The sequence below is a fragment of the Amphibalanus amphitrite genome, unplaced genomic scaffold, assembly GCF_019059575.1.
Source record: "Amphibalanus amphitrite isolate SeventyFive unplaced genomic scaffold, NRLGWU_Aamphi_draft 000887F_arrow, whole genome shotgun sequence".
Taxonomy (NCBI): Eukaryota; Metazoa; Arthropoda; class Thecostraca; order Balanomorpha; family Balanidae; genus Amphibalanus; species Amphibalanus amphitrite.
This window is the reverse complement of record NW_024882381.1, coordinates 5,414-22,303: the sequence shown is the minus strand read 5'-3', so window position 1 is coordinate 22,303 and position 16,890 is coordinate 5,414. Positions and strand designations below refer to the sequence as shown.

The 16,890-nt window shown below is 50.2% G+C and overlaps 1 protein-coding gene across 1 annotated transcript in view; it reads left to right on the top strand.

Annotated features, from left to right (window-relative positions):
• The window catches only part of LOC122367673, a 103,245-nt gene extending 88,331 nt beyond the window's left edge, over positions 1–14,914 (top strand). The window contains exon 5 of the mRNA XM_043341004.1: positions 14,476–14,914. Coding sequence (XP_043196939.1) covers positions 14,476–14,899 — 424 coding nt within the window. The 3' untranslated portion in view covers positions 14,900–14,914. The remainder of the gene's footprint in view (positions 1–14,475) is intronic.
• The last annotated feature ends 1,976 nt before the right edge of the window (positions 14,915–16,890 follow it).

The window sequence follows — 16,890 nt, the reverse complement described above, 5'->3', positions numbered from 1 at the left end:
AGTCGATAAAAGTGGTTTTGGACACTGGATGAGTTTTTAGGGGTGTGGTGAGGGGGAATGTAATTCCACAGACCTTTTGTCAGATTCACCAATGCAGTAGGTCTGTCGTTTGTTTGTCGTTTATTCATGATTATGGGCATGGACAATGGACAGAAATAAAGTTGAATTGGTGCAAAAGCATAAACTTATTACGAGGCACCTCTTCAACAAAACAAATTTGTCTGTGCGGTATTTAGATATCGGAGCATTCTTTGAAAGTCGTGAATAGGGCAACTGAGTACCTACCTATAGCCGTGATATCCCCTCACAAAAACTTCTTTTAAATAACCGGGGATAAGTACATAAGCAGAGTAATTGCTATTACGAACACCTAGGTATCACAATGCTGAGCGAATAGGAAAATCTATAGATGGAGAATTGTGCCGCGTTACGGGTGCTCGGGCGCAGCCAATCCAGCGTTACCCCAGCGGTGACCTTGACCCGCATCGTCTGTCTCGGCTCCAAAGCCAAACCGGCGTGGAATTGGGAGCGCTCGAGCACTCATGATCCAGCGCAATTCTCCACCTGAATCCATTCCTGATACACATTTGCTTGCTCATAGTCATGTAACCCCGGTAAATTCATCTAACTTTCATATTGGTCGCTCCATAGACAGATGGCCACAGATATCAACTTAAAAGACCATTGTTGCATTCATTTAGTGGAGATCATTAAAGAGCCGTGATAGGCCACAAGTCGCGTGACATCATACGTGTAACAACCAATAACGTCGGCCTGCAAAACCCAATGGAAGCGGCTAGCAGCGTGCAATAAAACAGGGCGCTGCTTTCTAAATGTCTGTCGTGCGCCATAAATGAATATATCTTTTGTAGTGTGGCAACTCAGTATCTTTTTTTAACTATTGTACTATAGTTCGTTTTTCTTAAGTTTGCCCCTCACTGTAAACGTCTTTTTGAACACAGCACGAGAATTGCTAGCTGAATTACTGAGAAAACTGGTTGGCGCACATTGTATTGTAGATATGAATATTATTTTCAAAATAAGTTTTGAACACCGACGATTTAACGTTATGTTAAGCGCCGTGCAATTTATTTATTAGTTCAGACAGAATTCCTGAGAAGTCGTCTATCCCTGTGGGGCTGTAGGTATTAGCAAATACGAGCTACAAGTCTGTGAAATAGTAAATAAATTTGATGAAATTGATCGTCTGTCAAATCTGGTCAAATCATTGTGCGCCAACCAGTTTTCTCAGTAATTCAGCAAGCAATTCTCGTGCTGTGTTCAAAAAGACGTTTACAGTGAGGGGCAAACTTAAGAAAAACGAACTATAGTATTTAATAATTTCATAATTTTATAATTGTGCTTACGCTTTATGTTGATGTTAGTGATAAATCCTTAGATAAAGTAAATCGATGTGATATTTAATAGAAAAATAGCAAACTAACGCGCCATTCATTCGAAAGCTGGTAAACCTACTAAAAAGAACTACTAAAATTCCTGAGGAACCAAAGGATTATATTGGTATCAAATAGATGCCTGCTATTCCGTCGTGAAAACGGCCTTTGATTATCTTTTTTTGGCATAAGCAGCTTGTTAGAAAAAGCACCGATGAAGGATGAACAATCATACACCTTTCGGCAGTAACCCCAGTGACATTTAAGACTAAAACAATTTTGCACTCCGGTTCCAATGATTATTTATGTTATCTTTTCAATCGCAAAGTTTTCAGGATTAATGCATCACATCCGGTGAAATATAAAACTCGTTGCGAAGTTGCTGCCTCCGTCAAATGTCTGTCAAAAGTTGGTGAGCTCAGCTCCGGAGCTATGTAACTACTCGACTGGACACGGTCCGTCTCGGTTACCGATCAGCTGGCTTTGGATACAGTCCTGCTTATGCCGGCAGATTATCGATCGGCCGAATCAACTCAAGATCGATTTTGAGCGTGTGTTCTGCCCATATCAGCGCTTAGAGCTTTAGCTGTTTCCGCCGTATTTGGGATAATTATCGCCGGAACCTAGGATTTAGGAACGCTCGCGGCTCGAGTGTTTATAAAAGAAACCAAAAATACTTGACCCTGCAATTATCCGGGACTTTGTGGCTGTTTCATAGTTTAAGACGCCAGAGATGAACTGTATCTGCAGAATTATCTTTTAGAGAGACTTCTAACGAAGCCTTCTCTTTGCCTTCTGCCCCAGCCCGTCAGATCTGAGCAGGGTTAGAGTTCACAGCGGAGTAGGTATATTTCTGTGGATTAGGGAGCAAGGTAAGATAAGCTCACGATGATGGTGACGAAATCAATTGATGGCCCACGACCGGCCGTGACCCCAATCTTCGTCAACAAGACCTTCCCATCACCTATCTGTGGAGACCCCCCCCCCCCTCCCACCACGTGGTGATCCGTGGAGACCCTCCCACCACGTGGTGATCCGTGGAGACCCTCCCACCACGTGGTGATCCGTGGAGACCCTCCCACCACGTGGTGATCCGTGGAGACCCTCCCACCACGTGGTGATCCGTGGAGACCCTCCCACCACGTGGTGATCCGTGGAGACCCTCCCACCACGTGGTGATCCGTGGAGACCCTCCCACCAAATGCGGTCTCTGCGAGTCCCGTTACCTACATTAGATGGTGAACTGAGCTGAGACTGAGCCGCCCACCACCCTCATCGGCAGCCATCTCCCCCGTCCTTCCCCTCCCCCTCCCCCTCTGATGACGGCGCGACAGAATCACGACGGTTCGGCGCTTCAACCGGCTCCAGTGATGTGGTTATCGTCCAGGCGTGCTCTCCCTTTGTCACGGCTGGCGCGATTGGCGCAGCCGCCGGGTCGCCAGAAACGCAGATGGAAGCAAACTGATCCGCCGCGGGGTGCGGGTCGCTTGCGGCCGCTGAGAGTTAAACATAGGGAGAAAGAGAGAGTGAGAGAGAGAGAGAGAGAGAGAGAGAGAGAGAGAGAGAGAGAGAGAGAGAGAGAGAGAGAGAGAGAGAAAGAGAGAGAGAGAGAGAGGGAGAGAGAGAGAGAGAGAGAGAGAGAGAGAGAGAGAGAGAGAGAGAGAGAGAGAGAGAGAGAGAGAGAGAGAGAGAGAGAGAGAGAGAGAGAGAGAGAGAGAGAGAGATTCTTCGGTTCGTCTCGGACACTGTTTGTGTCCGGGGAATATGTTTGATCACCCAGGGAAACTCCTGGGCAGCTGGATCAGGACCAGTAATAACCAGTAATAACCAGGGAAGCTGTGTCAGTGCGGTGTCGCTCCGCTGCGGCAGCCATGCGGACAGGCTGCGGCGGCGGCGTCGCGGCGATGGCGGCGGTGTCGGGCGGTGAGAGGGCAGTGTCAGTCGCGCCGGGAGCGGTGCCAGCGCCGACCTTCTGTTGATGTATGTCCGGCCGGACGTCAGTGGGCCCTATTGTTCTCCGCCTGTCCGCTGTCCGTGCCCCGTCTGTCCGCTGTCACTGTCCTCGGACCGCTGGCGATCCGTCTGAGTGAGAGCGGCCGTTCGGAGAGACGCCGCCTCATAACTCGGCCGGCGCGGAGGCCCGCAGACCGCCAGCCGGGTTTATGAGGTGCGGCCTCCATGACCAATATTTGCCACCTCTGTCAACACAGCCACGCCATTTATCAGCGCTGCATGCTGCGATGTCATCCAGAACAGTCGCCGCGATGAAAAGGCGGCTGTAGAGACCGAAAATGTGCTCGGGAAGTCGAGCGCAACTAAAGAGAGTCGAGAAGATCGAAAGTGTGAAAGAGATTGCCGTCCAGCTAATAGCACGTTGATGGTCCGCATTACATTGCTGGTTTTATGGTGCGGTGAAGTTTTATGAGCTGCTCTTTAAGTGGAGCATTAGCGTCGCCACGGGGGGGCAAGCGGGGCAGCTTGCCCCCCCAACCTCGGACCGGGCACCCCCTGAGTTCGATACAGATCCGATGAGATTTTGGAGTCGGGAAAAAATGGGGGTACCTTTCTGAGAATGCCTGTGAGGTCAGACTCGGTTGGAGCGTGCAGTTCAAACCAGAGTCTGACTCGCAGTCGCCAAAGTCTTCAAGACTCCAAGTCCAGACTCGGAAATGTCAATGATGTGATTCATTACATGTTCCTAGTTCGTTCTTTATTACATTTTACAGCTGATTTTCATAAATTTTGGAGTGCTGACACAATTTTCGTTCAAAGCGTGAAACGAAATCTTCGGGGCCTTTCTTAACTCTCGTCAAATGTCTGCGACAGGCTCAAGTACCGTACAAGTGTCGCGGGGCTCATGAGCATGCTTTAAACAAAGGCTCCTAAGGAGCTCCACTGAGCCCTTAACCCGCGCCGTGCTGGGGGGGCGTTTTTACGCCCCCCCCTCAGGTTTTTCGCGAATATCTCAAAAACGGCGGCGCGCAGCGCCGCCGTTTTTGGTACACGTGTTCCTACATCATTTCCGCACATGTTGTGAAAATTTCAGACCTAGGCCGTTCAAGGTCAGGTCACCAGGTCACGTCAAGTGACCTTACCTCAGAAAAAGTTCAAAGGCTCGCTATAGCTACACCGACTGAACGATCACTTTGAAACTTTCAGCGATTGATATGAGTAACAGTATGTATAAAATGTATATCTCGGATTTTTGATATCTGTGACCTAAGGTCAGGTCAATTTTGCGACCTCTCCATTATAAGTCAATGGGAGAAAATTGAAATGCGCCTCTTTTGGACGAATATCGTTCAAAACGCTCTCAAACATCGGTTCATAGGTAAACATGACACACTGAATAGGAAAAATGCACCTGTGACCCCTCTGTGTGCCCCTGAGGTCATCTCAGGTCATGAACGGTCGCCAGCAGTTTTTTGGCTATAACTTTTGATAGAGACGTGCTAGAGCGGTGAAAACACGTCAGATGTGTTCAGCTCGACGATACGGATCGACTGATATGCAACATGACCCTTTTCGGTCAGGTCATGACCTTGACCTGAGGTCAAATTTTCAAAATGACCTTTCAAGGTCAACAAATAGTTCATTCGACGCGTCTCGACGAGAGGAACACGATGCTGGCAAAAGTAATGTCATGGCGCTTATGAGTCAAAAGTTATTGACGAAAAAACGTTTTTCGTAAAAACGGCTATTTTTGGAGTTTTTGCCCTCTGGAGGCTAAACCGTTGACCTGAGGTCAAATCTGAGAACATTACTCAGAAAGGTCTGTAAAAGGGCTATCGAATGCGCTTTTCCGCGGCGCTGTAGCTCTATCGGTTCCCGAGATAGCCGTTGGCAGTTTCCAAAATGTTGAAATAGTCAACATTTTACCTTTGGTGACCTCTGGTGACCTGACCTTTGACCTGACCCAAAAAATGACCGAAGTGTTTTCGTCCTTATTTTTGACACTCTTTCGATTGCCGCTTACCGCGTGTCGCTACGTGGCCCAGGAGCCGAGTTAGACGGGGGGGGCGTGAAAACGCCCCCCCCCCCCCCCCCCAGCACTCGGCGGAAAGTTCAGGCCACCAGCACGGCGCGGGTTAAGAAGCTTTCAGAGGGCCCAAACCGGCCTCTGAAAGCCCCACTGGTGTCCATTCTCTGAGGGCCCATACAGGGATCTTTGAGCCTTCGAACATTTCTGAGAACCTTAACTGGCCTCTGATAGTTCAGCCAAATTTTTGAGGCGACAGACTTTGCCAACCCCAAGCCGGCATCTGCGGGGTCACAGCTCTCGTGTCCCTCTGAGGTCCGCAACACATGTTTATTATGTCCCTACGTAGGGTCCTTAGGGATTCGACATAGACCCCGAGGGTTCACACTGCTATCCGAGGGCTCCAGGCTCACCCTGGGCCTAGTCTCTTAGCGCCCGCCGCCCACACTGGCTTCTGAGGACCCCACCTTGGGCTCGGAAAGCCCTAAAGCACCACGTACGCGTAAATATTTGAGGTGACCCACGTCGATCTCCGGGATCCTAAGCAGGCTTCTGAGAGTCAGCACTGACCCTGAGTGGCCTGAAATGGCCTGGAAGTCACAAGCCTATCTCTAAGGGATCCCTTGCCGCTATGCCGTGCGTAACTTTTGGTTTTGTTTGTTTTTGTTCACGTTTGCAGCGCTTCCCTTCACACGAAAAACGAGAAACTTTTGTTCACACTCGAGTGAACAAAACATGTTCACACTCGAGTGAACAAAACACTTCCTCTCACTGGAGCAAAGATGAATTACTTCCGATTCACACTTCACACATTCACTCTCCGCCGAATGCCCAACTCAGCTACGATCGGCGGCTGGGATAAGTCCTATGCATTTCACGTAAAATCTCTGCATGCATGCGTGAATGGAGGTTTTAGCAGGGTGATCCGATCAAATGGAGCGTTTTTCACCTCTTAATGGGTAGGTAATGATCATGAGCGTCGAGCGTCTGCACAGGGGCCCTCTGCAGTGCGTCGGCAATCGCAGCCACTATAATTCTACCAGTCGTTTTGTTATGAAATTTCAAAATTTCGAATTTTTCTGTAAAAAATTACATGTCATAGTTAGGAGGAAACCTTTGTCACCATGGGATTCCTCGCACCATTGCGCGTCGAATGATATGTAAAACGAGTGATTTAAGACTGGGGAAAGGCAAGTTTTGACACAAAAGTTGATTTTGCCCCCCCAACCGAAAATCTCTGGCGACGCCTATGAAGTGGAGCGGTGATACTGCTGGAAATTGGGAGTCTAGGGTCCCGAGACTCTGGACGTAGTCTCCCATGGCAAAAATGCTTTCCCGATTCATGTGAATGTTGAGCTTGTCCTTTTGCTCCATTTCATTTCTATTTTGCGTCATGTTATTGGCGCGCGTCTATTTCAGATCACTTTGACCTGATCTGATATAAGTACCTATCACCAAATAAACAACTGTATTACGTATGGTATTACTTATAGAGCATGTATGTAGTCTATGACCAAACATTACCCGAGTACAAAATACGTTTTTTCATACCGTGATAGCTCTGTACAGTGTACGTATTTACGATTTAAGGCCTGTGAGTTTTACTAGCACTCTCTCCTCTCCAGACGGTTACTTTTTACACGTTGAACTTCGCCAGCTTAAGTATATGTAAAAACTTCAATTTGCTTTCTTCTCATGGCTTGCTATGGTCACGCAAAGTACAGAAACCGTCGGTGCTTGCCCGCAGATGTGTGGTGCCGGGTTCCAAGAAACTGCTCATATTAGACAGTCCACCGCCGGCTGTGCCGGCCGGATATGCTGCGGCTGTAGGTATGCTCTTTCACCAACAGCCTAGAGGTCTCATTTCAGTGGCTCGGTTGAAATCAATTGTCCATGGCCAGCTGGGTTTTAAGAGGCGTCCCAGCTTCCGCTATGCTCTTAAATACCCAACTCACCGTGCTAGCTATTTAACGACCACGGTTTGTTTTTAAGCTGACCGAAGTGCGTCGGTCCGGTATACCCCGTTCAGTGTGTGGTGGTGCCGTATGCAATTTCTGCTGTACATATATTGCCATTATTGCGCAATACATTTGCTCATTTGGCCACGCATGCTATCCATTACCTTCGCCGGCACAGGCCATTTTGCGTCCTTCGACGGCACAAGGGGCCCCGGCGTTTGGCCCCTGATTGAGCTAGAGCTTCGTGGAAAAAAACGAGCGTGTTGCCCGTCACGAGAGGAAGCCGATGATACCCAATTTTAAGGTCCTAGGTCACTGGTTGACCTTCCAGGTCAGGTCAAAGACCCAAAAGTCGGGAAAATCGGGACCTGTTAGAACGTCGTAAAGTGTGGCTGCTATGTTTTTTTTTCGGGGTGCTGATCACGAATATCATGTTAGTTTTGATCATAGATGATGTCTTTATGCATTTAGGCCAGGTCGGGTCAGGTCAGGTCAAGTCAGGTCAACCAGTACGGGTCCTACCGGGTATTCGTAGTACGTTTTCACGCCTCTGACAGCTTCGTAACATGCTACGAAGGCACCAAAACTACTTCTCAAATGTTCAAATGGTTGCTAAATTCGAATTCAGCTCCCAAAACTAGCCTAGAAACATGTAAAGCTCGAAAAAAGTGAACCGAGGTCAGGAAAGGTCAGTGACCTGATCTGACCTTCAGGTGACCTTGACATACACCCTAATACATGGGAGCAACAGCAAATCACATGTTTGAATGCTTGAACCCACGAAAAGACTGCAAACGCGCGGCTAATGCGAGCCGACATCCCTACGCCGAATCGCGATTCCGGCCAAACATGGTCTGGAAAAATAGGTCGCAGGTCATAGGTCATTTGGGTCAGGGTCATGAATTTATCAGGGTAGGTGACAAATTGATCAACTCGAGGGTACTGAAAGATTTGTTGCGATCGATTGGTTTTTACGCGAGTAATTTGCGAAAAACCTTATGGGGGTTGCATCACCCCCCCTCCCTCCCCCTGTGCCGGCGAGGGTTAAGTGCTGGAGCCGCTTCGAGCGCCTGAGATGGCTGAGAAACAGACGATAGTTGTGTACAATGTATTTACTTACATGCTCGTTGATGCCTCATCTAATCTTCAAGGAGTGTCAGGCGAAATGACCCTGTGCATTATACATTAGAAGGATCATTTAACGCAATCTTGTTCATTCAAGCGTTAAAACCCCTATGCTACAACCTCTGTGATCCCTTTGTTGGTATATTTCTAATGTGAACGACATGCAATCTCAGAGATTGCATGTCGTTTATCTCAGCTTCGCCCACTTATCAGAAACCAGCTACTCATGTCATAAAGTCAAGCATGTTATGAAATTATGGTTATTATACATAGGTATTAATCATGCAGCTTGATTTTATCAACGCGGAAATGAGGCGCTTAATGTAAGTTAATTGTTCATGCATAACGCATTAATCAAGGGTGTTAAAAAGCTGATTACATTATATAAGGTGACTTCTCTTTCTCCTAATGCTTATTTGTCCGTCCCGAAGCTCAGTTCCTGTAGCGTCGGGATCATGATGGTTGAGAGGTGCAGGCTTCGAGGCGGTCCGGCGCTCGATCCCTTATGTATGAAGCATTCTGATGGTGATTGATCTGGGGTTGTAGGAGCAACCGCGATCGCTTAAATTTACTGAGCTGTATAGATATTGTACGGCTGCTCTATGAGTACCCACCTAAAACATGGGCTCCGCAATTCTGCCGACAACCCGGAATTTCACGATCGAAAGTTGCAGGGTACCTATCGCTCGCTTAGTTCAAGCTTTTCTGAGCATAGGCTCCAACCTCGTCAATCCTTGCAATCAAAACATGTGAACTAGTTATGTAAAGTTCTAACGGCAAAAAGGGAATGATAATGCTGATATATGCATGTTCCGGCGACAAGAAATATCGATGCATCGCATCGGAGGGGGACTTATTCCCCGTGTATGCAATATCAAACAGCAATCACGCAATCAGCGGACGGGCCCGCGGATGGATATGCTGTGGAACAGGCGGTAGTTACTTCAGGGAGATGCGCGTCCGCCGGGCTCTGTCAGCGGCGTCACGACTGATTGTTGACGGAATTCGAATTCAGCGGAGCTGCTTGATCACACTGTTCTCTAGAGATCGCCATCTGATTTCGCCCGACCTTTAGGACGCACGCCGCGCGCTGAGCGGCCTCGACCTTTGCAGCGGACACCGGCAGCCGGGCCGGGGGCGGCCCTGACCTACCTCCTCTGCACCCCCTTCAGTCCGGCACAGACGGCCCCGGCGGGACAGGGGCTGCAGAGAGATGATGATGATGCATTGACACACTCCGAACCGTCAGCTGAATCGCCCCTCAGAGGTCCGATAACGCGCTCGTCGTCTATAATTACTGCACTTCAGCAACGGCGCACCGTTCCAATCACCCAGGCAGATCCGGGCTGCAATGTGTAGCTGCTCTCGGGCCGACTGCAATTGCGTGAGCCGACCCTGGTTGCGAGTTTATCAGGACGCAGCTGTGATCTATTCTCGGCTCTGAGTGACGACTGCCTGGGTGTGCAGCTGCTATCGGACGGCGGCCTGTAGCTCGCAGCTGTGGCGAGACCCGACTGATCGGCACTGCTCGCTGCTGTGTACAGATCGGCGCAGCGCTGGCTCACTGACGCTCGAGCTGCCAGCCCACTGAAGCCTGTCCGCTGTCTGCACTAGTGCGCTGCCCGCTCGGTTTTCCGGCCTACCGCGATCGGGCCACAAGCTCTACTGGTCTATTGGCTGAATGGGCTTTCAACCATGCCTGCTTTGGGTCTCTATTACATTTCTTTTGAATTACATATGTGGTCGCTTTTCAATCATCCCATATGCTGTATTTTTGGCCTAGAGATCTGGATTGGTCCCAATCACTCATCCATGACCCAGTTGACTCCAATAAGACACTTCTACAGACCAGTCTGTACCCCAGTTCACCGTTCCAACTGATAACTTCCGGCTCGTTCCAAAGCCTCTCGGTCCAGACCTAGCTGACCCTCCTGTCCTTGTCAGCTTCAATGTATACTGGGCTGAGCCCGTATGTGCCTGTCGTCCCCACTGTACCGATCTGACCCCGCCCAACCCTGCCGTCTCCCGGGCTGAGCCCGCCTGTACCTGTCGTCCCCACTGAATCGGGGTGGCCTACCCTGTTCTGTCGTCTCCGGGCTGAACCCGCTCAACGCTGTCGTCTGCCGCGCCAACCTTGCTTGAACCGTCGCGTCGACTGTCGCCTCATGGGCTGACCTCTTCTGACCCGTCGCACTGCGCGTCTGACACCATGCTATGGGCCTCTGGCGTGCCGTAGCTTCCGAGCTCTGATAATGTATGCACAGTCGCCGGCTACGGGTTTGTGACCGCACCGCGCGCTGAAATGGCACCGTTCACGGACATTAGTGTCCCTGAGTGGCCCAACTCGTTCCATCCGTCTCCCGGAGCGCGGCGCCCCGGAAAAGTGCGTCTGTTCCAGGGCTTTGTCGGCCGAGATTTATACGCGCAGGCGGGTTTACGTGGACCTCAGATTGAAACCGAGAGGAGATTTGGGCGAGCTGTTTGTCGCAAGTTTGCTACTTCTTTGACAGAAGTTTTGGACAAGTTTGAAGGGAACATGAGGGTAAATTAATGACCGCTTGGTTTCTACGGGGAAGACCATTTTTTTTATCAGAACAGTATGGGCGCTTGAACCTTATTTATGTCGAATCAATCACCGATGTACGACTATCGGCATCAGTTTCCACCCAAATTGAGCGATAGATTCACGAAAAAATTGGCGTTTTGGAGATCACGCGATAACGCAATTGCCTACGATCAGTTTGTTGGTGACATCAAATGGATTCTGTCACGTAACGGGCGCAACATTTCGTTCGACGGGGGGAATTATGGCACTCCGAATAGAGCAAAGGTGTGGGACGCTGACTTTGTGGAATAGCAATACAAATCACACCTTTTTTGACGTTTTGGATGGCCTGTGACTGGGATGCAAATGTCGGCCTAATGAAAGTTTGTACCCAGTTGCCTCGTAAAAATTATCTACAATGGTATTTTGTTACATCCTTAGGTGGATACTGTATAAGCATCGTAGTAGTACTGTAGGTGAAGGCATAGCCCCCGCAGATGGTGACTGTTGTATAAACGCACCTATCGTTCTCTCGCTATTCTACAAACACATCCAAACAGCAGTCACACCGAACAATGACAGAAAGCAGACAAGCTGGCAGCGGATTCACACGGCTCACGCTGACGGCGGGCTCCCCGTTCCCCTGGGTCACCCTGTCAGTAGGCTCCCTCCCTGGGCTGAGGGCTCCTCTCAGCGCTGCTCCTCCCTGGTCTCCCTATCAGCACTGCTCCCTGTCAGCGCGGTCCCTGCTCCCCCTTGCTCAGCCCGGGCTGACCTGACCCGACCGACTGCTCGTGTGACCATTTATCCCGCGCTGTCGCCCCAATTCGTCTGACGCGCCGGGCGGCCGCTCCGCGACCGAGAGTGATTGGATCCGGTCACACGCGCGCCGATGACGTGTTGCCGTCGTCGCCAGAGCTGCAGGTCACGGTCTCCCCGGCCCTGCAGTTTCGCCCGGTCGCGGGGAGCGCCGCTAGTGTGCGGCGGAGATTCCGGCGGTCGCTGATGTGGTTAGAAGCTCTGTGGTAGGGCGCATCAATTCATCATTAGCCTTTTCAGCTGGGCAAATCTGCTCTCATCGGGCCCTCGGGATTCCCGCGTGCGGTGAATGGCGGGGGCCGGACCGGACGACATTAGCCTAGAAAAGGCTCAGAGAGGACCGACAGGGCGGGAGTGACTGAAGGAGCCGGCGGCCTCGGGACTGCAGTGTCGTTCGGATCAAGCGAAACGATTGGTGGGTGGGTGCTGTGGATGTCAGACAAATTTTAAAATAAGACTGCGTTTTGAATCTTGACAAAACTGACAAAACTTGACTAGCTCACTGCCAGTCTTGACCCCCAGCACCAAGCAATTTTTGTGATACACATTTCTCACTGTTCCAACTAATGAAATCTGCAAGGAAGTGTTAGGCATTATTTTAAACTCAATGGAAGTAAACGATGCCGGTATTCGGTAGCGGTTCGTCCAGGGTTTCCGTTATATACAGAAATTCCCAGCTCACAGGCATACCCCAAACCATATGGAACGGGCGTGGAAGGCATCCACCCGGGAAAAGACATCCATAACCACGGCACGTCGCCAGCACCGGGCACGAGAGTTACATGCGGATCATTAGCGAGCTATTCTGGACGCCGCCGCGGTATAATAACACTTGTGTGGAAAGGATTCTAGAGCGGATAATACGGCGGTATAACACGAGGTCTCCGGATGGGATAAAATGTCACAAAGTCGACACGCTTGCACCAGGTGTACTGCTGGGGTATACCACTGATGACATATGGCGACAGTAGGAATTCGAGGTGGATTGATAAATGGTTCTGTCAAAATACCTGACTGACTAAACGGTTAGTGTCGAACTAATGAATGGAATATTGGAGAGCGACGGGCTAATTCTGGAGTGGCTTGCTGTGCTGACATCGGGATCGCGGCTTGTACAGAGTCGATCGGTCGATTGCTTTGGACACGCTGTGTTGTTACAAAGTCCTGCCGATCGCGGCATGGGTCGGTTTTTCGACGATCCCGTTTTGAAGCCGTCATCGGTCATCAGCCTGCCGCTAGATCGGGATCGTTGAGTGCTGGTCGTTTGTCACCGCCTGTTCATTTGTTTGCACAGAGGCTGACAGCCCTGCATCGATTGCCTCTTTTCATCTGACTGATAAATATAAAACCATACATAGAACAATTAGCTAGCAAACCTAGCTCTAGAGGTCAAACTTGAGCGTCTGACTTTTGTTTTTCACTTTTAAGAGGAACCCATTGATTCGTGCTTGCATTGTGCAAGCTGGCCGTCATCTTCAGACAACTTTACGTGTGCTGAAATGCTATATCATAAAAAATACATGACAGCGAAAACGGTAAAATACCGGAAGCGCCTGGCAGTCACACCAGCGGCGCTGGCTGTCGCCGCCCGGATTCTGGCCCGATTAAGGTCGCCGTTTCCGCTGCTTCGATGAATCCACGGCGGTGCAGTTCGCTGAATAAGGGGGTGTGGTGTGGGGGTTGGGGCGATGCTGATCGCGGCACTCGGCGGAATTACCGCCCAGGAGGCGCCGGCCGCCGCCGGTGAGCTGTGGCCGCCATTGATCGAGTGATCGCCGTCGCGGCCGCCGGACCGTTTCGGCTCCGATTGGGCCGCCGCGAACAGAGCTGCCGCCGACGGTTTCGCAGAACCCGCTCCGTCAGATCGACGGGCGTGCGCTCAGGTGGGCGGGTCGCGGTGGACGGTGTCCGGCGCCGCCGGCTGTGTCTGAGCCGCGCGGCAGGCCGGTGGGCGGCTCACGGCTGTGTCTGAGCCGCGCGGCAGGCCGGCGGGCGGCGGCTCACGGCTGTGTCTGAGCCGCGCGGCAGGCCGGCGGGCGGCTCACGGCTGTGTCTGAGCCGCGCGGCAGACCGGCGGGCGGCGCCGCAGGCTGTGTCTGAGCCGCGCGGCAGGCCGGCGGGCGGCTCACAGCTGTGTCTGAGCCGCGCGGCAGACCGGCGGGCGGCTCACAGCTGTGTCTGAGCCGCGCGGCAGACCGGCGGGCGGCTCACAGCTGTATTTGACGAGGGACTGACGACCGATTTCCGACCGGCCGCGGCTGCTCGACCCCGCTGATCGAACCGTAGTCGATATGTGAGCAGTCTAAGCCACAATCAGGACGGACCGCTGAGTGCAGTTTAACTCCAGTCGTAATGCACCAAAACATGATTGGGGAGGGAATTTAATCAGACGTCTGCACTTTCACAAATTCATGCGCCGATAAATTTTGGAAAAAAAACCTCAGGCCCTGCCCTGTATGTTTCCACATCTTCCAGAACACAATTTTGTCGAAGACTGCAAATGTTGAATCTATCAACACCGAATGATCAGGTTTCCATTAAAATTTTAGCGATTGAATCGGAAATGCTCGATGTGCTCATTACCCGGCCCCTGACTGCAGTGTCCCCTCCAGCTCCCCAACTGGCTTCTGACGTTATTGCCCGCTCCACCGGCAGCTGCTACTTCGACATGGTGCTGGCGCACCCGGCCGTCTACCTGGGCGTCAACACGGTGCTGCTGCTGGCCGTCTTCACCATCAACTCTGTGCTGTACGTGCTGACCTGGCGGCGGATCCGGCAGGAGGCCTGCTCCATACAGCTCAGCGTCGGGCGCAGCCAGCTCGTGGCCGCCTCGCACGTCGCCGCCAAGAACTGCATGCTCTTCGTCATCGCGTTCGTGCTGCAGGTCAGTGACTGCGGGAGGGGGTTTGAGGGGGGGGAGATCCGGGGGGATGGCAGGTGGACCCCGGGTGGCTATCAGGACGAACGGAGACACCTGGAGCGTAGTTCCGGCGTTTGGCTTGGACAGCACCGTGCTTGGATTGGACCGGAGAGTGTTTATTATTTTGTCATGGTTGTTTTAGTTCCTTCACCGACATGAGTTATGCGTCAGTGGCGGTGTTTTGGCGCCTGACTTATAGCCGGTGGGTGCTGTCAATGGTATGCTGAAAGCTTCTTCACTTTTCTAAAGCTCAGGCTACACTATCAGCGTTTTTTTTCGGTTTCTGCGTGATTTCGGTTTCCGCGTTTTTACGGTTTCTGCGTTTTTTCGTTCCGGGCGGCCGCCGCGTGGACGGTGTTGTTTATAGCATAGTGATGGATAAGTGATCAATTTACTTAATTATTCATGTTAAATATTATCGTGTTTTAACAAAATTATAATTAAATAATTGTTTTAAAGATTTTGCAACTAACAAGAAAAGATTTTCGATCATAATCATTTGTCAGTTTAATTACAATTATCATATTTAATGTAGAATGCTGAGTTTTGAAACACATTTTGTCTTATTTAATCATGAATTACACCATTTTCATCATTTACATTTGAAACTGTTCCATCGTCACAATATTATTAGCAACAATCACTTCTAATCATCCATCACTAAAACGAAATCCCGCAGAAACCGAAAAAAAGTTCACAGCTCTGAACTTTTTTTCGGTTCCGACTCGTCGGTTTTTGCGGGTTTTCGTTCCACGGGACGCCAGACTGGCAGTGTAGCTTGCGCAATGCATTCGCTATGAGGCGAACTTGACGACGCGAGCCGAAATCCCGCAGAAACCGAAAAAACGTCGGAATTCATGCTAGTGTAGCTTAGGCTTAACGCTTCATCATCTGCCAGATGTAGAAAATGATCACTTGAAGTAAAACTCGGATATGGGGTGGTATGCGGTGAAATGAGGCTAATTGCAAGTCTGCACCACATCTTCTTGCAATGTAAAGTTGTATGCAATAAATGCATGCTGATAAACAGTAATATGAAGACATTTGGCTGTGAAATCTAAGCTTCTGACTGTTTTTTACACAAAATATTTCAAAATACTGGAAATGGTCCCCGACTACATACTGTAGCAGCCATCTGTTTTTTTTTTTTTTTTGCAGGCTCTGTGATCGGACTAAGCTCAATATTTGGTAGCCTTTGCCTTCATGACTTCCATCAGCCGTTTATACTCTCGAGCGGCCTACCTCATTTCCAAGGCAAAGGAAGTCATTGTCCCAAATAATACATAATAGTGGAATATCTGTTTGTCAAAGGAAATGTTATGTATGCACCATTTATCAACTGAATAAACACGTAATTCATTATGTGCTTCACTATTACCCTCGCTAATGAGTTTCTAGACCATCATGAAGCAGTTTGCCGACACTTACGATATTCCGCTTCGGAAGCAGGAAGCTCAAGTGGAGCCCAGTGGCCTTGTTTACCGGCTGGCGAGCTCCCAGCCTGCTCCAGACGGCCCTGTATAGCTAAGCCGCTAATCAGCGCTCGCAGCTGCACCAGGTGCAGCGACGTTCTGAACAGCACGTACGCGCTTCAATGGCGGCGCACTTGTGATAGAGGAAAAAAAAAACGTTTGTTGACGCACGGACCCTGCGCTAATGATCATACACGTAGAGGTACAATTCTATGTACTGTTGTATTGTAGGTACCTACATGCGTAGGTACTGTGGCGATGGATATTTGGCGCCGTGAAAGGTATGCAAAAACGTCTTTTCGATGAAATCGGCTGGCAAAAACGGGCGAAAACAGCCAAATTTGCCCGACACGGGTCCGGTCCCGGTGCAATATCTCGGTAACCGTGGGCCCGAGCGGTACGGGGAAAACAGCATCGTGTAGAGAATCGAACGGGCTATCGAATGGTGTGCGGTGCAGGGGTTGGCACGTGCCACGTGCACATGTGAGGGCAATTTCATTTCAAAAAGTGCCGTTTTAAATGGATTTTGGATTTTATTTTATTTTCACGCGACCGTCAGACTGAGAGAGTTAAAACAATTTCTATTGGCTAGAGAAATGTACCACCTTTCATGGAAAAATTGTGAAAAGCTAAATGATCAAAATCAATGTGGAAAAAATTGCTGGAGAAAATGACATT